The sequence below is a fragment of the Zonotrichia albicollis genome, chromosome Z (assembly GCF_047830755.1).
Source record: "Zonotrichia albicollis isolate bZonAlb1 chromosome Z, bZonAlb1.hap1, whole genome shotgun sequence".
Taxonomy (NCBI): Eukaryota; Metazoa; Chordata; class Aves; order Passeriformes; family Passerellidae; genus Zonotrichia; species Zonotrichia albicollis.
In genome coordinates this window covers 52298153-52323790 of record NC_133860.1, presented here as the reverse complement: position 1 = coordinate 52323790, position 25638 = coordinate 52298153, and the positions used below count along the sequence as shown (strand labels likewise).

The window sequence follows — 25638 nt, the reverse complement described above, 5'->3', positions numbered from 1 at the left end:
AAAGAAGTTATTCAAATATATGCTTTCTTACCTGATTTCATTTCTGATTTCTTCCTTTTAGTGCAAAAGAGGATCCCTCCAGTAGGATGTCCAGAATGGGAGCAATGCCTACTCCATTCAAATCAACTGGTGACATTGCTGCTCCTGCTCTTACAGCTGTGGACTCAAACAAAGAACCGAAGTACCAAGATGACCCAGCAGGTCAGAGCCTGAAGGTTTTGGTTGCTTTTTTCTTCCCCTGGCCACAGAATGCCCATTCCCTCAACCATGTTGACAAAACTGTTATGCTCTTCATGTCAGCCCCACCCTTACACACAGAAAAAGTTTCTTTCCCGCACCACTTTGCTTTGTGGTGCAGGGAAGAAACACCTGATAGTTTTTTGACCTCAGTTGTTTATTAGACCTACCACCTGAAAAAAGCAAATACTCCCTTAAAACATCTGCTGTTAGACTGTTACCCTAAGTAGACAAATGAAGTCTGATCTAGCTTGCTTTAAAGAGTTGTGTATCCCTTCCTTGAACTTTTTATCTTTTTCAAGAATTTAAACAAGGATAAATAAATTAATTTTAGTCAGACATGTTTGATTTTTAAACCTGTATTAATCTTTGGCATGGAAGGTTTGATTGCTATCTGATATCTAAAAATTCCTGCCATTTATAAGCTTTTCAATATCTCAGTAACTTTTATTATATTTTTCTTTTTACATTTAGTGCCTCAGCCAAAAGCAGTTACACGAACAATTCTCAAACCCAGCCCAGAAGATGAAGCAATATATGGGTAAGGTGGTACTTGCTGAGTTCTTTTGCATTCTGTATTCTCCAGTGACCAGTGCATGATTCTTGGCTGCATGGGTTTGTGTTCTTTCTCCCATTTGGAGTGATATTCCCTTTATAGCTTAATGCCAAGAAGAGGTGACATGGCTTCTAACTGATGCTATTTGAGATCAACTTAGTTTTAGAAATATCTGCCTGGAACCTACCTGGAAGGTATTGAACACCCTGTATTTCTGGGCTTGCATGGAAATACATGCAAGAGTTTTGTTTTATTTTATTTTTTATTAATAGGAAATCAGCTTACATGTTTTCTTTTGAGAGTTTACAAATAGAGAAATCAAAGGAATCAGAGTGTTGGAATTACAAGGAGAAGCCTTAAGTTTTGAAAATGTTCTGTAGCTTGGTGTATTGTTTTAAATAAAACCCTTTCTGGGTTGGACCCTGCATATGTTGTCATTGATGTGCAAATTAATCAAGTGATTATTTTGGTGAAGGGGAATTTATAATACAGGCTTAGGGTATTACTGAGAATGGCTGGCAGATAAGTAGTGTCCTCTGAGCTGGAAGGTCACTCAGTCATGCAGCTTTTCTGACAGCAAAAAATCTGAGCCTACTCCAGTAGTCTCTCCCACTGCAATGTGAAGGGACTGATCGTTAACATATCAGTAGATTATACTTGAAAATATTTCTCATTACAAGAAAATTTGAAGACTTCCAACAAACATATTACACAGTAAAGAAAATAGGTATCAGTTTAATTCATATGATAGTTCTTTAAATTATAGGAGAAAAAACAATGAATATGATTACTCATAACTCAGTCTGTTTTCACAAAAACTGCAGATGTTCATACGACAGAGGATACAGTAGATGGGGAGCTACTTTGGGGTCCCAGAAACAGGGACCTATTTCCCTGCTCAGTAGGTCTGTGTATGCCACTTAGTCACTATTCCTAATTATTTTTCCACTCTGAAAAATGCAAATTCTCTGCTTCCTGCCTTCACTGAAGGGTTACCTCAATAAATACAGCCTATATAAACAAAGGATATAAGAATATTATTAATATTATATAGCTGGGGAGTTGTAATTTTTTTCTTTTGGCATCCTAAAATTGTTATTTGCTTTAATATCTGCCCTTACTTTCATTTTCTGTTTGTAAATCATGTAGTCCTAATACAAAAATGGTGAGATTCAAGAAGGGAGACAGCGTGGGTCTACGACTGGCTGGTGGAAATGATGTAGGGATATTTATTGCTGGAATTCAAGAAGGTACCTCAGCTGATGAGGAGGGACTGCAGGAAGGAGATCAGATTCTTAAGGTATGAGTATGTGTCCCTGAAATGCAAATAACTTCTGTATATTCTCATTTGCTCTTCTTCCTGGAAATATGGAATAAATTATGATCTTAGGAATCAAGTTATTGCTTTGCAAGGGTGTATATGTGGTATGAGTTCTTGAAGGAGCAGAGTATACCAAGCTTTAGTTTGTTTATAATTTTGTGAAAGGAGTAGTTAAATATTAATCAAGAAAAATGCTGCAAGATGGCACAATAAATTTTTTGTACAATGTTTCTTCCTAGACTTGGAGGGGAAAAATTTGGGCCAAAAATTCTTTCACTTTTCTCCATTTTATTTGGGTTATGGTGATTTATTTTTCAGGTTTCTTATTTATATCATCTGTGCCCCTTAATAATTCTGCTTTTTTTCTGAAAATTCACATGGAAGGTTTATGTAATTTTCCCTCTACCTCTTTTCTCTTGCCCCTTCTAGAGGCTGTTAAAGTTGAAGAAACAATCTAGCAATGTACAACCAGAACATTTTATTTCAGGAAGATTACTGTTAATAGCTGGAATTAAATATTAACAAGAGACAATAATTTACTTTTATATATATAGATAGATTGATATAGATATATAGCTACATGTGAAAATAATAAGGGAAGATTTTTCAGATGAAAGAAAAATCTGTGGTTATTCCTTTTATTGTTGATTTATCAGTTGTTGTGGGTTTTTTTGTTATGTAGGTAAACACCCAAGACTTCAGAGGCATGGTTCGGGAAGAAGCTGTTTTGTATCTCTTAGAAATTCCCAAAGGTGAAACTGTGACAATTTTGGCTCAAAGCAAATATGAAGGTAGGTGCTTTGAAAAAAATGTGTCTATCTATGAATATTTCAAGCTGTGCTTTGTCAGTGAAACCACAAATAATCTCTCTTGTTCTTATTTTTGATAGCATTTTAGTTTATCTCCTTTTTCACTAGTGGAGAAGATAGCTGCATTCCATACATACAGTGCTGCATGTGTGATGTCTTTTTCAGAGTACTTTTCCATGTCTTTTATTATTAGCAAATAGCAACTCTTAGTCCTGTGAAGTGGTAAGGTACTGCTTTTTCCTCTGTTTTTCTGTCTGTAGCAGCTGGGAGAAGATCTGCTGTGCTCTGGCAGTCAGAAGGGATTTGATCAGCAGAAAATGGACAATTTTATTCATGAGCAGTTAAGGAGCAAGAAAAGCTTCTTGCTTTCCTTTTGGGAAACACAGCCTGCTGCAAGACTGTAGTACCATAGCTGCCTTTTGCCCTGGAGCTGTAAGGGCTGTGCACATACAAGGATGGAACACTCCTAAGAGTTTGTAGAGGAATGTAGATCTGAGTTTTTTCATCTTTCTGAACAGATCCTTAGAATTTCAAAGCTGTATTCACTAGAATCACAGCTTAATCTTTCTTTCAAGTGTAAAAAAATATAAGCTAAAATGGAGGTCTTGTTTTAGTCTACAGAGACATCATGGCCTGTGGCAGAGGAGATTCATTCTTCATCAGGAGTCACTTTGAGTGTGACAAGGAGTCACCACAGAGCTTAGCATTCACCAGGGGCGAGATCTTTAGAGTAGTTGATACACTGTATGATGGCAAACTGGGAAACTGGCTGGCTGTGAGAATTGGAAATGAACTGGAAAAGGGCCTCATTCCAAATAAGAGCAGGTAAGGTGGCACCACATGTTCCTACCCATTGTTAGAAGTAAGACTTTTTCCCTTCACCAAGTGATTTTTGCTTCCAATGTCATACCTTTCTTTCTTTCTATTCCCTTCTACAAGAATGAAAGAATAGTTTTGTCTTCATTTTTACAAGAATTGTGCCTATAAAAACTGCATATTTTAGAACTATGCAGTTCTAAAGGAGGAGACAGTGAGAGAGGGTGGTGTTACCTACATACCAGGTCATTGTTTAGAGCACAGACCTAGAGCTTCTGTATCAGCAATCAACCAAGTTTTGAGCAGTAGCTGCTTCAGTTCCTCTTCCAGAGAATGGGTGGTGGGTCCTATTTTTGTTAGGCTTTTGCTTTTTTCCCCCCAGCTTCTTCTTTGTATGTTTACCCTCACCAAATCAAAACAAACAAAAGACCCCAATGAAACAAAAAAACTAAACAAACAAAAATCCTTCACCTGAGGAAGCTTGTGACTTTTTGTGCAAGAATACTCTGATGATTAATCTTTAGAAGAATTCAGTGCTTGAATTTCTTACGTATACAATTTTGGAGAGTGTTTTAAGTATTTATTCTGAGGCACAGTTTCTTTTGGAGGGTAGGTTTTTTTTAGGGTTTTTTTTGGTTTTGTTTTGCTTGGTTATGGTTTTGTGGGGTTTTTTTGTAGCTGTAGTCTGTATTTTTGTGTAAAATATTGAATGAAGCACAGCAATATTTTTGCTTAAATATGCTTTCCTAATCAGAATTCATGGGAGGTAATAATACCTGTTCAAATGTATACAGTGCATAAGACTATTCAAATGATTCAGACAAAAAAAACCTTAAAACCACAACCAGACTGTAGCTGAATTTTTAGACTGTAGCTTTTAAGTTTTGAGTGTGGTTGTAATTTTATGACAGAAGAAAAAGCTCATAATTGTGTGATGCACGCAAGTTGCAAAATATGCTTCTTGTGTGACTCCCTTGTTTGTCTCCTGGTAAGCACATTTTCTCCTCTCTGTTAATTGGTCTGACCAAACCAGCCTTTGTTTCTGTGCTCTAGTGACATAACTTTTGAGGCCTAATGGGGAAGAGAATGTAATTTCTTAGGCCTTCAGTTCTGAGTCGCCCTCTCTCACCATCTCTTTGCATTTGCATTCTTTTATTTACAGTCATGTAAGTGATCAGTTTAAGACCTCAGGACTCATTCCTGTGCAGCAACTTGTAGCTGTGGCACATCAGAGCGTTGTTCTGACAGTGTGTTTGCTCCCAGGCAAAGGCACCTGAACTGGTGTGCTTTTACCTCCACTCCTTTCTATCTATCTGGCAAATTATCTGTTGCAAATTCAAAATCCACTGTTCATCAGTGAAAGCACCCTTGCCCCCCTTGACTAGTTCTGAACTCCCTGCTTTCTCTGTCAGAGCTGAACAGATGGCCAGTGTTCAAAATGCCCAGAAAGATGGCTCAAGTGATAGGGCAGATTTCTGGAGAACACGTGGCCAGCGATCTGGAGCAAAGAAGAATCTGAGGAAGAGTCGTGAAGATCTGACAGCTATTGTATCTGTGAGCACAAAATTCCCAGCTTACGAGCGCGTTCAGTTGCGTGAAGGTAGGTGAGACTGCTTTCAGCTGGCTGCCCATTTATTGCTGGCTGCTTTAGCATCCAAATATTTGGTCAGCTAAGAAAGTGATTTCTCACAACTTGTAACTATGTGGAATTAGAACAACGGGAAGGGATGATATTTTTCTCAGAAAGGAGACTTCTGGATGCTACTAATTATTCTATGAGAAAGCTTTTTTACCCTTTTAAATGGCTGTGGTTCTCTTGCCTCCAAAATATACCTGCCAGTTTGAAGGTTTAAAATGAAAAAGGGATGAAACAGCAGGGCTTTCCTTGTTTCCTCGGATTCTTCTGGGCTAGTTCTGAAAGTACAATCCATACACCTGAGACCAACCTAATCTTGATAAACAGCACTTCAACAGTGGGTTCAAAGCAAATAGAACCCAAGGATTTTCAATAGTCCAAATATAGTCATGGGTCATGTGGTTTATCTCCACGACTGTTAACTAGCTGTATTACTAGTGGTGAGCAGATGAAGCTGATTTTCTGGGTGGTAGCACATGACAGTATTCTGGAGCAAAACAAACTAGTAAAGAGTATTTTAAAGGAGATCCCAGATGCCAGGATGAAGACTTGGGGTAATGGCATTCCCCCATTAACTCTGAGGACTGTGTTTTCACTTGCTTCAACATGAGCAGTAACATAGTTTTACATTTCTTTGCTTCTTCAAGCTGCATTGCAGTAGTTTATCATTTGTGTCTTTATTCACACAAAGCCCGCTGTGTCAAGGTTCATGGAGTTTTGATGGATGGAAATATAAATGAAGATCTGTACATTTTCAGATGTAAAATATTCTAAATATGATCCCTCTAGAAGGAATAAGAAAGCTGTTAATGAAAATAGTCTCTTTCTCAGCTGGTAAAAGTAGTTTTCTCTATTATGCTGTTGCACAAACCTCTGGGAAATAGTTTTTTTAAAATATATTTTTAATAACTTCAATTTTGCATAGTAACTGAAGGTCTTGTCTTTTATATATAAACCCAGTCTTACCAGATTTTTCTTTTCTCCAAATATTTTTCTTTCAGCTGGTTTTAAGAGACCCGTGGTGATATTTGGCCCTATTGCAGATGTTGCTATGGAGAAGTTGTCAAACGACTTGCCTCACCTGTACCAGACAGCAAGTAAGTTGTCCTCTTAGTGTCTTTTTCATCCTTAACTGAGAGCATGGATAACTTAATAATCACAGCTGCCTGGCCACTGTAGATGAGCTAAGATGTTGTCTTTGCAGAGACAGAACCCAGAGATGCAGGTTCGGAGAAGTCAACTGGAGTAGTGCGCTTGAACACTGTGAGGCAAATCATTGAGCAGGTAGGGCATTCCTCTGAAAATTGCTTATGCTTAAAGGCATGGTGTTTGATTTGTTTGCTCCTGGAACTTTCAGAGTACTCAAATTTTCACTGCATCTGTTTCTGTAATAAGCTTAATGATAAAGCTGCTTTGAAGTTGTTCAATGGCAATTTTAGTAATTTTTATAACTTTGAACTGATACTAGAAATTAAATTTTCCTTCTCAAGTCCATTCAAAATTTCTACAGAGGAGAATCTGTTTTACTATATGCTTTCTGAATTTGCCAGAGGCTTTACGGTCATGCAGTGCTGTTCTTGCCCTTAACATTCTAAATATAGTATAACTGCGGGAAAACATTCCACAAGCTGTGCTCTTGTTTGGATTCAAATATCCTGGTGTTCTTAGGATTCCATGTTCAGTCACCTCCACTTGTTCCCACATGCACCACATTGACTAGCCTTTCTTGTTAACAGGATAAACATGCTCTGTTGGATGTCACTCCTAAAGCAGTGGATCTGCTAAATTACACCCAGTGGTTTCCAATTGTGGTCTTCTTTAACCCAGACAGTAAACAGGGTGTGAAGACCATGAGACAAAGGCTATGTCCTACATCAAACAAGAGCTCAAGAAAACTTTATGAGCAAGCAAACAAACTGAAGAAAACTTGCCCCCACCTCTTTACAGGTAAGGAAGAATGTTTGTTTAACCTGCTGTCTAAGAGAGTAGTGTAAGGGACTACGTAAATCCTGAGACAAATACTTATTACTCTGCATATTAGCTCATGCAGGCTGGAACTAAAGGAGTGTGAAGGTGCGGTCATGACTAATGCCTTCCTTGATTTCGTTCAAAGTTCCTTGTTCTGCCAAATTCTAATAGAAAAAGAATTGTGCTGGTTTACTGCCATTAAAAGATAAGTGATTTAATAAGCTTAGGAATGGTCCAACAATAAAGCAAGAATACCATGCTTTTCTCAACGATCTAAATGAAGTGGCTGTTTAACATTCTCACAAATTACCTAAAGCAAAAAGTGTTAAACAGCCAAGAATGGATAAGGGATTGCATTTACCGTGTTATATACACCTTTTCCTTCAATTTTTACAGCAACCATTAATTTGAATTCAGCCAATGATAGCTGGTATGGTAGCCTGAAGGATACAATTCAGCAACAGCAAGGAGAAGCAGTATGGGTATCAGAAGGAAAGGTAAGCAGTCAGTCCGTGCTCTCTGAAGCTATATACATGTTTCAAAGTATCTCTTGCCAGTAAAAATTGTTCAGAAATTCATTTGCCAGTGGTCAGTAGGCTAGACAAATAGTCAGTTGATGTATGTCTTTAACAAAAAAAATATTATTCTTTCTGTAACACTTTGGAGGTTTCATCGCTAATGCTGGGCTAGGGGAGAATGATGATGAGGGATGAATTTGAAGAGGACTTTTCGTTGTGATTCTGCATTAGTTTCTTTCGGTTCCATGACGTCATTCTTAAGAGCTGACTGATGTTGAGCCTGAGCTGTTTGGCCTCATGTTGAGTCGTAACTGGACTTTTATTTAATCTTTGTTCCTTACTTGTTACTGACTTTGCCGTAGATGGATGGCATGGAAGATGACGCGGATGATCGTATGTCCTACCTTACTGCCATGGGTGCTGACTATTTGAGCTGTGACAGCCGCCTGATCAGTGACCTGGAGGATACGGATGGAGAAGGTGGTGCATACACTGACAATGAACTTGATGAGCCTTTGGAGGAGCCGAGGGTTTCATCTGTTAGCCGATCCTCTGAACCTGTGCATCACGAGGAGGTGAGTTGATTGGATTTTTCAGTAAGACTGAACTTTGAGCTTTTTGGAAACCCTTTATGGATGGTTTAAAATTCAGAGGATTTTTTTAAACAGCAGCTTTACCTTGCTTCTGATAGTGTTTTAGATCTACACTACGAAGAGGAAAATAAAAGAAAATCTCTGCTTTTCTTCCTAAATTTATAGATTCCTTGATGATGTCTCATGGCCTTGAACTTTTCAATTACATTTGTGGTGATTGTAGTCAGGTTGCTGGTAATCTTTTGACTCCTGGTTAATGCTCCCAAAATTGTAAACTTGAGAGAGAGGAAAAATGATTGAATTACTGGCTACTGCAGTGATTTTATCTCTTTCTTTCACAGAGTTTAAAAAAGTTTAATCCAGAACCAAGGGCTCAGTTGAGAAAAGCTGGTAGCAGGGAGATCGTTAGAGAACCAAGTCCACCTCCAGCATTCAAGCCTGAACCACCTAAGGTAAATGTGTAGAAACAAATCTGAATACTAACATCCTTTTTCTGGAGAACTCTCCAGGGTGGCAGACTGGAAAAAGCATTAGAAATGGTCAGAGACTGGAAAACACTTTAAGTGTGGACAGAAGAAATGACTGAAAGTGTTGCAGGATCAAGCAGAAAGAAGACTTATTGGATAACAGCTATTCTCAAATACATGTGGTCTCTAATATGGAATAAGAAAGTAAACTCCTCTTTTTGTATCTACTAGCAAACTGAAGACACTTTTTTAGCTCAGCAAGATTAAAAAAAGTAGACTAATCACCAGGAAAAACATATCTCATGGCTATTACTCTGAAGCACAAAATCAGAATCTACCACCTGACCATCACTAGAACTTTCTGTCAACTGTTTGCTCAGGAATGATGCAAGAGGGGAAAAAATAGGTCATATACTCTAAATATTCAAAATACAGCCCAAGTGTGCCTTGACAATGAAAATAGGGCAGAGGAGGACATGCACAGTGAAAACAAAAGCTGAATATAAAACATTGGGTTCTGTGCACTTCTAAATTTTAGGTCATGATACCTCACATTAAGCAATAGTAAAAAATTATTTGGGGCATCAGTTTTCTCTGTGCTGTGCTCTAACACATGTAGTTCTGGTAATCCTTAACAAATAGGACAAACAAATGTCTAAAAAGTCTAAATGTCCTGATCTTCTATGGTCTGATGTGTAGTCTATGAGCATATGCCCAAAATGTTGCAGCAGTTCAAACATCCTTGAAGTATTACATCATATGAAAATTGAACTGGCAAATGCATAGGGCAAAGTGATTACTTTCAGGTTAAAGGCTTCTTTTGAAACTAAAATATACAGTTGCTGATGTAAACTTTGTGGGTTTTATACTTGCAGGGGAAGTTACAAAACAGAGAGGATCCATATGACTTCCCCAAGAGCTATGACTCCAAGTTGAGTAATGTTGCTGTCAGCAGTGAGACTTCAACTGTATCAGCTAAACCACCGCCACCACCTGTTTCTATGAAACCTGCCTTTGGGCGTCCCATTCTGAGAAACTCTCAGCCAGCAGCCCTGCCTGCAGAGGAGGAGGAGGAGGAGGCAAAGTTGGAAGAGGAAGGAAGCGAACAAGAAAATACTCCAAAATCAGTACTGAGGAAAGTAAAAATATTTGAGGAGATGGATCACAAGGCAAGGATGCAAAGAATGCAAGAGCTACAAGAGGCCCAGAATGCCAGGGTATGAAGAGATGCCTTTCCCCCTCCTGTGCTTTGCAACCTGTAGAACAGCCAGAGTCCTGGAAACTAAAATCATGCCCTTTGCATTGTGTGGCTTATGGAGGGAGAAGTTTGGGGAACCACACTCAGAGACATGCTCTCACTCATTGTGTGTATTTGTGTATAAAAAGAGGTCATGTTTTAAGGTTTCCTGTTGTAACTATAAAAACCTGACTTCTAATAATCCTGTTGCTTTTGGCAATCCATTGTTCTCAAGAGTGCTTTGAATTAGTACCCTAGCAAAAGATGATATAATTGTAGAAATATCAATAGGATATTACCAATTTGTGCTTTAATTATTTCAGATGTAGCAGTATCCTGCTAGATCCTAGGTGCAAATATAGGATCAAAAAAGAAGAATTATTTTCTTCTACTTTCTTTTAAAGATTGAAATAGCCCAAAAACATCCGGATATTTATGCTGTCCCTGTCAAAACACAGAAGTCAGAACAGAGCTGGCCGCAGCCGATGAGGTAAGGTGTATCCAGTTCCAAACATTCTGTCTCAATTCCAGACTTTGCTAGCAGGAGGAAAACTGATCTTGCCAGTTTTTGTTCGTAGAAGTCATCCTGCCTTGATATATTGTTTTGTTGTGATGCCTCAAAGATTATCATAAAGGTGGGGCAGAATTTTAGCAAACTCTTCAGTGAACTCATTTCAGGATTTTTTTTTTTCCTTTTAGTTCATTTATAGCAAGTTAACTTATAGTTATTTGAGCCATCTGGGAAGAAATACTACATTGTTTCACTGAAATATTTGAAGAGACAGTCTTGTGCCCCAATCAGTGTTACAGAAGCTGGCCTGCATTCATGTCCTCTGATGTCCCTTCTACCTGTGCTAGCTACTTGACGACTCTTAGTCTGTCCTAACAAATATTTGCTGTTCTAATAACACTTAATAACTTGCATGCCTCTTCTTTACAGATATGTAATGTGGCTAGGTAAGCTAAGGATGAAAGCTGATACAGGTGACCCATCAAATCTCATGAAAATAGTAGTCCTTCTTTAAAATTCAGTAAGTTCTGGATGGGTCGACCACTGCACTGTCTTACCCTACACACTGCACATTTCTAGGACTTGACACCTATGCAAGAGCTAACACACTGCATGATGGATTTTGTCTTCTGCTCTTCAGGACTCAATATTTTCTTGCATCTTAGCAATAGCCAATAGAAATGGAACATTTTTTTTCTACTGAGTCAAATGCTTTGATGTCTCAGGAAATAACCTAAAGTGCAAAGATGGAAAACTGAAATTTCCTGGATTTCTTGGCAGGTTCAGAAAAGCATTTATAAAGCATTGGAAGCTTCATAAAAATAATGAAAATTAATCTTTCACCACATTTGCAGAGTGTTTGCTTACATGGAGAAATCAGTGTTGTTGGCTTTTTACAGGACTGTTAATGATTGGCCTAGCAGGGAGTATTTAATCCCTGGGAGAAAGATGTAAGGACAATACCATCTTTTTTTTCCAGAGTAGGGGTTGCAAAAATCATGGGTTTGAAACTGAGGAAATACCTGCCTTGACAGATTCTGTTTTTCTATGTCTGCTTAATGTCATGCCAAATGTGTAGCACCATAGTGTATAAAAAGCAAATGTGTGGATTATTTCTGCCCACTTTTAAGGCTAAGTGCCTTAGTGAGAGCTGTGATTGAAAAGGCTACCAATTTGAGTGAAAAGGCTACCAATTTAAGAAATGTCACATAAGAAGTCTCTGGACTTTGAGACAAAAGACTGAGGATGCAAAAGAAGAAGGAAGTGTAGAAAAAATTAAGTGCAAAACTAATTAAGGGAGATGTCAGTTGGGGTTGTAGCAAGGCTGGAATCCTCTCTGCTCAGGAATAGAGCACTGTGAGGCTATTGATGTCTCTGTGTGTGCAGTTTAAAACTTGAAATTTGGCATTTTTCCAGGTAGGTTGAATACATCAAATCTGAGCATCATCCTCCAGCTTGATAGAAATAAAATTCCTCTCCAGATAGGTTTACCATAGTCATGCAGGTTTTATTGGCTAGAAGGGGTTTCATTTGCTCCATCTGCCTTACTAAGCTGGACGTGGCCATCGGGCAGATGGTATTTTTTGGTTTTTCATAATGGGAGTAGACATGATCTCTTTCTCTTTGCATGTTCTGTGTTAGCTCCAGGCCTCCGGAACCCCAGAAGGCGCCTGTGCGACCTTACCTGGAGAACCGCGTGGGTTACGGCAGCGATGCCGAGGAGGAGGAGGAGGAGTACCGCCGGCAGCTGGCAGACCACTCTAAGAAGGGCTATTACGGACAGCCATCCAGATACAGAGACACAGAGTTGTAGGCTTGCTAGCATGTCCATGTCTAACACTCTTCCGAGGTTTCTTCCTTTGCAGCCAAAGTGGAACAGTAATTAGTCTTGAAAAGCTGTGTTTTTACTGGGGGGTGGTGTTAGAGGGTACGCTACTCAACTCAGACATATCTATACACTGGAACTGGAAGAGTTCATTTTTTGGGGATATTATTTTGTCAGTGTCTATGAAAAGAAATCACTATTGCCTGAATGCTGTTGCCTGTTTTATAAGGACCAAATCCTTAAAGTTTGTGTTAATTCTTGGCATTTTCATATTTTAATATAAGCCCCCCCTCTTTCCTTTTTATTAATGCTGCCTTTTTGGACTATTCTGCTGTGTTATAAAAGTATGATCCCAGAGATACACTTCTAATGCAATAGAACTAAATGTGAAAGTGTATTTGAAGAACAGTAAGTGCCTTTAACAAGAACATCTGAAGCTGTTTGTTTTGACATCTGATACTTGGTGCAAAGCCATAACACACTAAAAAGGGGATTGACTGTTTTACCTATCTTTATTTTTTATCAGTTTCATGGTAACAATTTTCCTTGCATGTTATTTTTCTAAGTTCATAGATGCATATGCAATATTCATAAATACTGACTGTACATATTAAAGGTGCAATTGACTGGGTGGTTGGAAAAGACCAGGATGTGCTTAACCAGAGAAAATGGTGTAGAAAATTCAGTCACATATTAAAATTTACACAGACTGCAAATAATAAAGTATATATTCTAGACAAACTTTGTGTATCTCATCTTTATTTTCAACAGTATTAGTCTAGAATTGCTGATTTCCATGAGTGCACTGTTTCAGTTCAGGATCTCCTCTCCGTCTGTTCAAGTCGCTGGGAAACACCACTATTGGTGTGCTTCACACTTTTCTGAATATAATTTTAAAATCTGCTGTGATTTAAAACTGGTGCAAAACTATGGAGTTCCTGCAAGGGACTTACTTCTTAGAATATTAAGTTTTGCCTCATCATTTCTGCTCTTTAACCTTACACAATAAAATTATTCAAGGCAGCATAAAGAAAAATTTCTTTTGATGCAATACAAAAGAGGGTTTTCTAATGCCGTTCTAAAAATAAAGTGCCTTCCAACGCCTAACTATATAGTCTATATTAGGACAAGGTTCTTCACTGGGAGGGTGGTTCAGCTCTCACAGGAACAGCTCCCCAGGGCAGCAGTCACAGCACCAGCCTGACAGAGTTCAAGAAGCCCTGGGACAATGCTCCTTGGGTTCGTGGTGTGACTCTTGGGGATGGTCCTGTGCAGGTCCAGGAGCTGGACTCACTGATCCTTGTAGCTCCCTTCCAACTCAGGAAGTCCATGATTCTGTAACACCCTCTTAGAAATGGTAGAATTTTCTTGTTGAAGAAATGGGATGAGGAAACTTGTGCTGCTCAGATTAGAATAATTTGGGTTGGAAGAGACCTCCAAGATCATCAAGTCCAGCCATAAACTGAACAGTGCCAAATCCACCACCGAACTCTGTCCATACCACACCTGCATGTCTTTTAAATTCCTACAAAGATGGTGACTCAGCCACTTTACTTGGGCAGTTCTAATGCCTGACAGCTCTTTCTATGAACAGGTTTTTCCATTTTTTCAGTGCAAACCTCCCCTGGTGCAACTTGAGCCCATTTCCTCTTGTCCTGTCACTTGTTACCTGGGAGAAGAGAGTGACCTCTTCCTCACTACCAACCTCCTTGGCAGAGAGCCCCTGAGCCTCCTTTTCTCCAGGCTAAACACCCCCAGCTGCTTCTCACAGGCCTTGTGCTCCAGACCCTTCCCCAGCTCCACTGCCCTCCTCTGGACCTCCACCCCCTCAATGTCCTGCAGCGGCGTGCCCGGAACTGAGCACACCGCCTGAGTGTGGCCTCACCAGTGCCAAGGACAGGGGGACAATCCCTGCCCTGCTCCTGCTGGCCACGCCGTTGCTGGCACAGGCCAGGATGCCATTGGCTTTCTTGGCCACCTGGGCACAGCTGGCTCATGCTCAGCTGCTGTCACCAGCACCCCCAGGCCCTTTTCTGCTGGGCAATTTTCCGCCACTCTGCCCCCAGCCTGTGGCGCTGCTATCGGGTTGTTGTGACCCGGCATAAGGGGCATTCACAAGGGCAGGCCCTGATGCTTTTGTCATGTTAAACCTCAAAACACTGGCCCTGGTCCATCGATCCAGCCTGTCCAGAGCCCTCTGCAGAGCCTTTCTACCCTCGAGAAGATCAACACACACCCGACTTGGTGACACCCACAAACTGACTGAGGGGGCACTCGGTCCCTTTCCAGATCATTGATCAAGAGAATACCAATATAATACAAATGCGTGATATACAGAACACATGAAATATATCGATTTAAATGCGGTGTAACAGAGCCGAGGGGTCCCTCTCCCAGGAGAAGCCGTTTGAGCCCGGTGTAACAGAGCCGAGGGGTCCCTCTCCCAGGAGAAGCCGTTTGAGCCCGGTCCGTACCGCGGTGCCCGGGGCTGCTCCCGGGGCAGTCTGTCTGTCCGGCAGCGGACGGCGGGAGGCGCTGGCGGCACCCCGGGCTTCCGACACCGGGACGGGCACACGGGACCCGCTGCGGCAGCATCGCAGCTCCCCCGCCCGCTTCCCGGCCCCCAGTCACTCCGGGATCATCCACCTCAGCCAGGATGAAGAGGCGGAACTTTACTGGATTCATGGGGAAAAGCTCTGACAAGCGGTGAGGAAGGGGCTGAGCTGCTGAATGCCTTTTTTTGCCTCAGTTTTGAACAGTGAGAGCAGCTGCCCTCGGCCCCCTGAGCTGGAAAACAGGATCTTTATAAATGACACAGTCAGTGAGGATCGAGTGGCGCTCAGCAGGTTTGCAGATGACATGAAACTGAGTGCTGCATGTGGCACAAAAGCAAAAGGATGGGATGCCATCCAGAGGAAACTGGACAAACCTGAGAAATGCCCACAAGAACCCCACGTAGCTCAACAAGTCCAAGTCCTAGGTGCTGCATGTGAAACAGGGCAATCCCAGACAGAGTAGTGGGAATTGAACTCATTGAGAGTATTCCGGCAGAGGAGGACTCGTGAGTTCTTGTGGTTGAAAACTTGAATATAAGGTAACAGTGTGTACTTGCAGTCCAGACAGCCAGAGATGTCCTGGGCTGCATCCAGAGCAGCATGGGCAGCAGGGGAGGGAGGGGATTCTGCCCCTCTGCTCTGCTCTGCTGAGAGCCCACCTGCAGGGCTGCATCAGCTCTGGGGTCCCAGCACAGGAAGGACATGGAACTGATGGAGAGAGTCCAGAGGAGGCTATGAAAATGATTAGAGGGATAGAGCAACTCTCCTATGAAGAAAGGCTGAGGCAGCTGTGGCTGGTCAGCCTGGAGAAAACTTGGAGTGACCTTACAGCACTCTGCTGTACCTAAAGGGAGTCTACAGAGAAGCTGGAGAGGGACTTTTGACAAGGATATGTAGTGGTAGGCAGTAGGACAAGGGGTAATGGCCTTAGGTTGAAGGAGGGTGATTTTAGATTAGATATTAGGAAGAGCACAGTGAGGCACAGGAACAGCCTGCCCAGAGAAGCTGGTACATACAGGCTGGATGGAGCTATGAGCAACCCAGTCAAGTGGAAGGTGTCCTTGCCCATGGCAAGGAGGGCTGGAACTAGATGATCGCAGGATCACAGAATTAGTTACATTGGAAAAGACCTCTGAGATCACTGAGTCCAACCTTTGACCAAACACCACCTTGTCGTCTAGACCATGGCATCAAGGTTGCCATCCAGTTATTTCTTGAAATCACTAGGGATGGTGATTTTACCACCGCCCTGAGCAGTCCACTCCAATGCTTAACAACTCTTTGCATGAAAAAATTCTTCCTGATGTCCAACCTGAACCTGAGGCTGTGTCCTCTTGCCCTTTCTCTAGAAGAAGCTGACCCCCCACCTGGCTGCACCCTCCTTTCAGGCAGTGGCAGAGAGCAATAAGGTCACCCCCAATCCTCCTTTTCTCCAGGATGAACCTGGAGAATTCTCCAGGTTCATAATTCAATAATTCTCCAGCTCCCTCAGGCACTCCTTGCTGGACTTACCAGGTGCCTTTCAACCCAAGCCACTCCATCACCAACAACAGACAAAATTGACACACATAGCTGTATGGAAAGCATAATGGAGAAAAGTATTTTCTTTCAAATGGGCAGTGTCAAACTAGATGGGGAGGAAGCTGTCTTGTGCCAAGCCAAACCTACTTCAACTCCTTTGTTACACACAGACTTTTTAAAAGCAGTGGGGTTTGTGTTTTCTGATTGGAGAAAAGAAACTGATACCTAGAGTAGATTAAATGGTTCAACACATGGTAGTTATAAGAGGTCAAAAGATCACCGTTTTGTGGGAATGTTCTATCTCAATAATCCATTTGCCATCCTATACACAGGATGAATTTAGACTTTCCATTTGCCTTGGTGCCTGAGATAAAAGAACCCATGGATAGCAAATATTAATTTAATTTCTCTATTGTGTTATAAAATATAATATAACGTTTCATTTGACAAGTAATTTACAGCTCTTTAAAGATGTTAGACAAAACTGTGCATATGTTTAGCTTTAGTCTTCCTGTAATGAATACATATATAGCTAGACGATCTTTTAGGAGCAAATCTTTTTTGTGAATTGAAGACTAGATAACCTTTCCAAAGTAATGATCTGTTAGGTCTACTTGGAAACACAGCTGTGTTTTGTCAACTCTTTCCCTCATTAAATTCTAGCTTAGAGTGGTTGGTCTGTGCTTCACCCACAGGCAGAGAAATAAACAGCAATCTGTACTGCAGCTTCATATCAATCAGTTACTCCTTCCAGTCATTACTTTTAATGAATTGTTTGTTCCTGAATGAAGTAGTGCAGGTAGATGATTAGAGGAGATTGTGTCCTGAATCATGCAATGTCTCTACTATGCTTTGCTCAGTGCAATAATCAAGAAACTGTCTGACCGTGGAGGAACAATTTGTTGTTACTAGACAAACACAGACAAAAAGACCAAACAGAAACCAACCCCTGGTGGACTAATTCAAGTGTAACTGTTCTGTGAGAAAGTGTAGACAACATGTTAAGACAGACAAGAGAATAAGCTACCTGGACGTACCCAATCTTCTTAATAAACAAGGAAGAGACCATCTTCTAGTTTTTTCCTCTGTGACACTCAGTATGGTGTCCTCAGATCTTCACTAAGAAGGAAACCTGGACAAAACTATTTTGCAAGAGGAAAGAAAGAACTTTTGTGTCTGGGAGATATAATAAATATGATGAAGTTTGTCTGTTTAGATCACTAGAAGGATTAAACTCATATAATGATTACAGTTCTGGAAAAATACTTGTGCATAATTCATGGAAATTGTTGTAACATTAGGGAATAATTTTCCTGAAGTACATATGTTTTATACTGACTTCTGATGCACTTCTGTTTTCCAAAGTAATATATATTCCCAGTAAGTGAAAACATTTAATCTCATGTTACACTTCTTTCATCCCACTCTGGTTGATGTTACTCTTTGTTGTCATAGGTGATAGGGGATGCATTTTTCCTTACACTGGCAGTACATCCAGTCCAAGTTTGCTTCAGCAACTTTTTAAAGCCTCCCAAATACCTACATGCTGAACATAAAGGAAACTCTAAAACAGGATCATCAATCTGCTTGAAGTGACTACCAGACTGGGAATGAAGCCAAGCACATAGCAGTGGGTGCAGCAACAGAACAAAAATTCTGTAGGAAGGAGGCCTAGAGCCATGAGATGTGTCACGGAGGGATGGATGGCTGTGGGCAGGATGGCGTGCTGAGGGGGTGGCAGGTCAGCAGGAGGATTGTAGCTGACCCTTGCTGCTGCACTTGGCCAGGTGAAACAGGGAGTGACACCAAGGTGTCCCCATGGTGTGGTGTTGCGCCCTTGCACAAGACCCAGGGTTTTGTAATCTCCCTCTGTACCGTTCATTAGCATCTAAACTGGCTGCACCCTCCCCACACTGATGCTGGCAGTAACTGTATTTGGCTGCAGTCTCACATTCACTTCTCCCACATGTATAAACTGGTGCTTGAAATCCTTCATGGCAGAGGATGAGAACATGAGTGCCTTGCAGACAAGTCAATGGGCTTGCTCCTCTCTCCTCCCCAGAGCAGGGACACCTCTTGGCAAGATTTCATCCCCAGCTGTGTCAGAGTACACCTGGGAACACTTGCACATAGCACTGCACACTTTTTTCATGTCTAGTAAATCTATCTCTGGAAATCCAGCAAGAGGTTGTAACTTAAATAACTGTACTACTGATGAATCTGGGTTTGAAAGTTCTTATTCAAGTCAAACAGACTGTGTTGAATCCTTGAACTGCACTATTTGTGACTCTGAGATCACAAATGAGAGCAGACCAGGTTTACAGTGTAACCCACACCATTGGTGTCTGGGATCTCATTGAATGTGACTGGACTAGGAGTGACAAGTTGGTTCTAATCAGCTGCAACAAGCCCCTCTGTTCTCTGGGACCACCTGGGAACCAAGGGGATTTATTTTCTGCCAGTCTTCTGTATCTTTTATACAAAAAATACACAGCCAGGTCTCAGACTAAAAAACCAGTTTATCTGACCTCTTAAGCCAGACAGTATGACTCACAGCCTTTCTAATCACATATATATTCACAGGAGAAAGGGGACACAACAGAATGGCAGTTTAAGATCAGCTCTCACCAAAAATCTAAAGATTAGCTTCCACCAAAAGTCTAAAGATTAGCTTCCACCAAAAATCAAAATCGGGCCAGCTATCCCAAAGTACTGTGATAGTCATAACTGCCTCTGTTACATGGCATAAGAAAGCAAATGGCTGAATTGTACTTTTTGTCCTCCCTATTCATTCTCTTCCCATTTATTGTCAGAATTCAGACTTGCACTCAATTGGCATTGATATTAATTATTGCTCAGTTACTCATATGAGGGAAAAAGAGTATTTCATTCAAGTACCTAACTTCTTCCCATGTTAGTGTGTTTGTATTTGCAAGGCACTTATTGTGTCTAAGTGAGATCAAGGCTTCACTTAATTAGTAGTGTTTATGTATCAAAACCCCCACATATTAATACACATTTTTATGCACACACACACACACACAGACACAGACACACAAACACTCTAATGATATGTATCCGTAAGAAATAAAAGCGAGGAGAAATAAAACATTTTTCCTGAAAGAACAAAGGTAGAGAAAGCTTAATGGAAGCTTGGAAGTATAAATCATACTACAGGAGACAAGATGGCAGCAATATTCAGCAGGTCCCTGACCAATCATTGAAAATTTACTTTATTTCAGCATATTCTTCTACTCCTAGAATGTTAAGAAAACAAGTGTTTCTGTAACTCCTTATTTTGGATTCTCAATCTACATCCTATAGAATTTTAGTAATAAAGAGAAAAAATAATCTGACATATATATAAATATTTTAATACCCATCTGAAAAAAGAACCAACAAAGTAGCAAAACAAAACAAAAAAAAAGACTATGAAGTCATAAAGCAGAAAATGAAAGTGTTGCAGAAGCATGCACAGGGGGGAAAACCTTAAAAAACCAACAAGTGATGAAAGAAAACTTCTCCTACAGAATAATTAAATGTCAAAATTTTGAAGAAATGGGAGTCTACAAATAACTTCAAAGCAACCAGCATAGCACTCAGAATTTATTCACAGGAAAGGAGGAACATTAGAGCTTGTCCTTATCATGAATGCTTTTGGCTTGATCCAGATTGGCCTCATACTGTCCAGCACCACCATCATCTCCAGCCCTCAGTGCAACCACCTCCCTCTGCAGCAAAGAAAAGTGATCGAGAACAGCCTGCGACTCTTGGATAAAATGGGAAAAGAGTTTCCCCAACAATGTCTAAGAGAGAAAATGTCCTTCAGATTTCCTACGCAGGTTCTGCAGCCCAGGCAGAAAGAGACTGTTGGAGTTGCCATTGAAGAGATCCTCCAACATATCTTCTACATCTTCAGCAAAAATCTGACCCTAGCTGCTTGGGATCGAACAGTACTGGATCAGTTCCAAAACGCACTTTATCTGCAAATTGAGCAATTGGAGGCATGTGTAATCGAAAAGCACACCCAACACTGCTGGAGTAAAGATGTCAGCAGGCTGAAATTGAAAAAGTACTTCCGAAAAATAGACTGCTTTCTTAAAGATAAACAACACGACCTGTGCTCTTGGGAGATCAGCCGTGCAGAAATGAGGAGATGTCTCCAACTGATTGATAAGGTGACAAGGAAGCTTAAAAACTAAGGTACAATGATTTTATCCTCACATAAATTATAATATTAATAATCAAATATTATAAATAACATTTATTATTTGTTCTATGATCTATCTTGTGGCAGTGCTCTTGTTATTTTTATTGTATTTAAATAATGCTTCTGAAATTTAATTTTGCAAATGTAATGCATTATTCAATGTAATTTAATTTGTTTCATTAGTAAGTAAGCTGTCTACTCTAGCTATAAATTAATCCATAAGAATTTTCAGTGAGAGTTACTCCCTAAGAATATATTGCCACCTTTGACAGAAGGTGACATCTTATGGTGTTCTCTGCTGAGAAAACATGCAGCTACCTTCCATCTCTATTTCACCTACAAGTAGAGAATCACTTATTTGTGAATGAACTACACATCCCACATCTTACAGGAATTGCTAGATTTGTACTGATGCAGAATGCAATCAAAGATAAAGTAGTACACTGCTTATTTAAGTGATCTTGACTTTGGTTGATAATATGAATTTTTCTTTGAGAGTTGCTATCCTCTTTTCCAAGCAAGTAACTTTTTTACACTTGAGTAATTCCAACATTTGCTTTGTTCAAAGACGTGAAGTAATTCTAGAGGGATTTGTCTTCATAGTACATTTTTTTGCAGTAGTTATGGCTTTGGAAGTAACTTCCCAATTGGGCAGTGTTACTTTTAATTGAAATATATTGCCTCTAACTGTTTTGGGGCAAGGGTTTCATTCCTTCCTGCAGTGTTTCCAATTCACTTCCATTTTTTTCATAAGATTATTTGAAGTAACTTTTCTTTGTAAAAGTACCCTAGAGCCAGATCTGTCTGTGGCACATTCTACTTGCTCATGGGTGTATTCATTCTGGCTACTGCAACCTCAAACATCACGGCCCAGTGCTGTGCTTTATTGCTGCATGAAATATGCCTCTTTCCCTTTGCTCTCAAATGGAACCATACAGATATATAGCCCTCCAATTATTTTCCCTTCCAAACCACACAGCCTTCAGTAATAATTACAATATAATCAAATTCCTTAAAACAGCTTGCAATAAAACTGGGCCTGGATTTTACCCTTGGGAAACTGTCCCTGGATAACTCCATTTCAAACAGTGTGCTTTCCCTAATCATTTGCTGTGAGGGTAACAGAGGCATATCAAGTCTCTTTTACCCAAAGAATAGAGATAAAAATTTGGTAGAACCCCAAAAAATTTTAAAAAACCCCAAGCAAACATCTATGGCTATGTACATGTATCTATGTATCTATGGCTACTTTGTTGTACGTTTGGCACAGGCTTCTGGATCTGGCATAGTGAAGCAGAGGAGAGAGCCTATCTGCGGATCCCAAAAGAGGGCGGTGTTAGTCTTGGAGGGCTGAAATTGCCAGAATTATTCTCTAAAGAACAACTTTAGGGCTTTTTCTGATCTTCAACCATTCCAAAAAGTATTGAAAGGGAAGATTAAAAAAAGTGTATCTAGGCAAGAAAACTGACTGGAGAGAACAGCAGAGATGGTGCACAGTGTCTCAGGTGTCACATCTATGACACAGGTGTCTTTTGCAGGGTGTCCATACTCTCCTCTCCACCATTCATGGATGCAAGGTAAAGAAGAGATGGCAGACATGGATCTCATGGATAAAGCTGAAATACCAGAAATAAAAGCAGCTAGCAACTTCACCATGATCAAGAACAACAAAAAAGACCAAAAAACCAGAGCAAATTATCAGAGTAATTTTTCCATGTGTAACACCCTGCCGCAAATGTTACAACAAAATTTGTATTTCTTTGCTTCGTAACTAACAGCACTTGAAATGGACCCACCCTGCGACTGTTTCAAATCTCATTTCTGTTGCTTGTTTGTTCTTTGTACTTCTTCAAGCTTGTAAAATAAAATTACATTCAGCTTACTTACCCTTCTAGTTCTGATGTCCTTGGGTGGCTATTGCAATGCAGAAAACTGTTATTGAAATATTCTTACTTTTACAGAAATTTGGAAATAGCATGAAATATTTTTCAGCTGCTCTCTGGTCAGGGATTCCAGTTTTTATTGCCTAACTTGTGTGAAATGGGAATGTGTTCATTTATGGCCCACTAATTGTTCAGAAACTTCTGTATCATCAAGTTTTATTTTTAATTCATAGCTGTCCTTAAAAATCTCCTAATCAAATAAAAATCTGTTTTGAAGTATTTCAATCAACACAGTACTTTGCAGTGCAGGCATAAATCAGAATGGACACTAGAGGGCAAAGTGAAATTAGAGACAAATGTAAGAATTTTAGGTGAATGTACATGTGTTTTGCCAAGACAGTATTTCAGGTCTTTATGAGCATGCCTATCAATAAAGTGCTGTTGGTCCACAGAAGGGAACTGAAAGAAAAATTAACTATTCTTGAAAAAACCAAGATCTCAGAGGTGATGGACAGGAGTTCATAAAGAAACACTTGATTTCAATTACTTTTTTGGCCAGCTGTGAGGCAACAGAAATTATTTGTATTAGGACAATATCTAGAAGACATTTAAATATGGGAACCCTGGAATAGTCATAGTCATGGAACAAATAAAAAGGAAAACAAAAATTGCAAGCCAATATGCCTTTGTTTAATTCTTACTTTCAAGAAAGGTAAGGATTCTTAAGTGTAAAGTAAGAAAGATGGAGATTCAGAAGATCATTTCTCCTCATCTTGCCCTTGTAACATTTTGGAATAGTACATATTTCATTGCCATTGTGTCACCAGGGAAGCTGTGCATTATGCCCCCAGCTACCTGAAGCCCTCTGGTATTTCTTCCAGTCAGTTTTTTTTCTAGAAGTTAGATGAGGCAAATACATTGTTTTAAAATGGAAATTAATAAAACAGTAAATGTGAACTCTCAAATCCCCATGGAAAATTTAGCATTGATGAAACAAAATCCTTCCAAGAAGGGACTGATGGTAAGCCAAGAAGCTTCATAAATTTTTCCACAAGGCTCACACACCAGTGCTGTGCAGCACAGGTCCCAGTCACAGCCTGGCTGTTCTCGTGGCCAGTCTCACAGCACCTTGTTTATCTGTGTTGTGGACTGGACTTAGCTGTGTTGCACTTTCTGGGACACTAAAAATGGCAAGTTTTCATCTATGCAAAGTTAGTTTTCCTGCAGATTTATGGGACTGGGGTCAAAAGCCTTGTCTTCCACATGAAATTTAAGAACAGCTACAGCAGATCTGAAGAATGCTTATTGCAGACTTTATTTTGGAAAAAATTGTTCACAAAGCTCAGTCAACTATCAACTACAGCTGTTCAGAGCACTTTGACCATGGGTTTGGCTTGTTCCATCAGCTCTGGCCTAATTTTTGAATTGAGGAAATAAAAAAAACCAAACCCAAACCAGAAGAAAATCCCAAAATGGGATAAAAGCCTGTGAAATTACTGTCCAAACAATCACCCAGGATTAGCCCTTGATACTTGTCCCTCAGATCAGTCCTGGGGAAGTTACAGGCGGGGCTGTGGTGGAGCAGGCAGACCCACACCAAGGCTGGGGCTGTCGCCAGGAAAAGGGATCAGGAACTGCTCATGGGAAGACAATGCCCACAGACTGCCAGTCCTCACCCCTTCCAGCCCAGTCTGCCCCTTGTTAGGGCTAGCCCTAATCTGTTTTCCCCCTCCCAGTTGTGGAGGAACACTGGGCTCTTCCAGGGAGCAATCAGAGAGAAGACGAAGAAATGAGGGTGACAAAGACACAGAGTAAATCCTGAGAGAAAGTGTCAGTTCTCACACCCACAGAATGAATTTACTTTGCTTCAGAAATTTAATGCAAAGCAAAACAATATACATAACAGAATAAAGCAAGTAAGATTGCAACTGATAATTTCTAACAAGCTGATTGCTTTTTAATATTTAAAAATCTTCTAATCCTCATATAGGCAGGTATGAGTCACTTGTAGCAAAATTTCCCACACTTCTGACATCATGATATACTCAGGAAGGTGCAAAGGCCTTTTCAATGCTGAGAGTTCCCAGGGAAGCAATCATCTGTCAGGGAATGTGAAGACAATATTTCTTCTCAAGCTTCACCATTCCTAGCATCACAGCCCAGCCTGAGGGGAGCTGAGTTCCCTAGAGGAAATGCAGTGCTGCTGTGGGGCCACCCCTCTGCAGCCACAGACTGCCAACCCCACAGTGCTTCCAAACACCATTCAGGCTCTTCATTAGTTGTGTCTTGAATTAATTATTTTTCTCTCTGTATGACTTCAAAATTGAAGATCCCATCTCATGTGAACTGGTAGCTCTCTGGTTTCATTTCAGTGGAGGTGAAGGAGAAGCAATGGCAAGAGATGAGCAGATGAGCACAGGGAAATTCATGTCCTGCCTCAGTTCTACACAAGAGGCTCCAAGGTTAGTGCATTTTCTAGGACCAGCCTTGCTGAGCCCAAGTGCTCACAGTAAGAATCCTAAAACCACATTACCTTCATCAATGAGGAATCAACTTCATCATTCAGTGTTCTAAGAGAATAATATCATCTGCTTTTGAACATGTAAAAGTAAACACAATTAACACTCCCCTCTAAAAAATAACTGTTAAAGCATGGAAGTGCATTTGCAAAGCCAACATTCACACTCAGGAGATCAGCTACTGAGATTTCAAATAGCCTTATCTGGCCCCTGCACACCAGTTACCAACACATCTACTCACTGTAACTTTTACTGTCTATACTATTCCTTGAGTTTCTTATCTTGGTAGACCAGAACCTGCACAACTTCCTCTGGATTTAACTGGAGTACTGTGTGTTACAATTCCCAGAAAGGAAATATCTTGACAGACATATTTATATAAAACAGAAAGCTTTTCTTCAACAAAATAATAAAGCCTATTTGACTTCAAGTATTTTTCAAAATGTTGCTCTCTCT

General features: G+C 40.3%; 2 protein-coding genes across 8 annotated transcripts in view; both read left to right on the top strand.

Annotated features, from left to right (window-relative positions):
• Positions 1 to 13235, top strand: part of TJP2 (tight junction protein 2) — a 62375-nt gene extending 49140 nt beyond the window's left edge. For all 7 annotated transcript variants that reach the window (XM_005490940.4, XM_005490939.4, XM_074533200.1 and 4 more), the window contains 15 exons: positions 62 to 201; positions 712 to 778; positions 1943 to 2093; positions 2797 to 2905; positions 3538 to 3748; positions 5152 to 5339; positions 6377 to 6472; positions 6580 to 6659; positions 7112 to 7322; positions 7740 to 7840; positions 8224 to 8436; positions 8796 to 8906; positions 9797 to 10138; positions 10563 to 10648; positions 12311 to 13235. In XM_005490940.4, coding sequence (XP_005490997.1) covers positions 62 to 201; positions 712 to 778; positions 1943 to 2093; positions 2797 to 2905; positions 3538 to 3748; positions 5152 to 5339; positions 6377 to 6472; positions 6580 to 6659; positions 7112 to 7322; positions 7740 to 7840; positions 8224 to 8436; positions 8796 to 8906; positions 9797 to 10138; positions 10563 to 10648; positions 12311 to 12482 — 2278 coding nt within the window. In that variant the 3' untranslated portion in view covers positions 12483 to 13235. The remainder of the gene's footprint in view (positions 1 to 61; positions 202 to 711; positions 779 to 1942; positions 2094 to 2796; positions 2906 to 3537; positions 3749 to 5151; positions 5340 to 6376; positions 6473 to 6579; positions 6660 to 7111; positions 7323 to 7739; positions 7841 to 8223; positions 8437 to 8795; positions 8907 to 9796; positions 10139 to 10562; positions 10649 to 12310) is intronic.
• Positions 13236 to 20184: 6949 nt separating this feature from the next.
• On the top strand, positions 20185 to 20772 carry LOC102061452 (interferon beta). The gene has a single exon (XM_005490954.2). It carries the CDS (start codon positions 20218 to 20220, stop codon positions 20770 to 20772), a length of 555 nt encoding a protein of 184 aa, XP_005491011.1. The 5' UTR covers positions 20185 to 20217.
• The last annotated feature ends 4866 nt before the right edge of the window (positions 20773 to 25638 follow it).

Bases quoted from the DNA above. Each gene is read 5' to 3' on its own strand.
- LOC102061452 (XM_005490954.2), top strand. From the start codon at position 20,218: ATGAATGCTTTTGGCTTGATCCAGATTGGCCTCATACTGTCCAGCACC.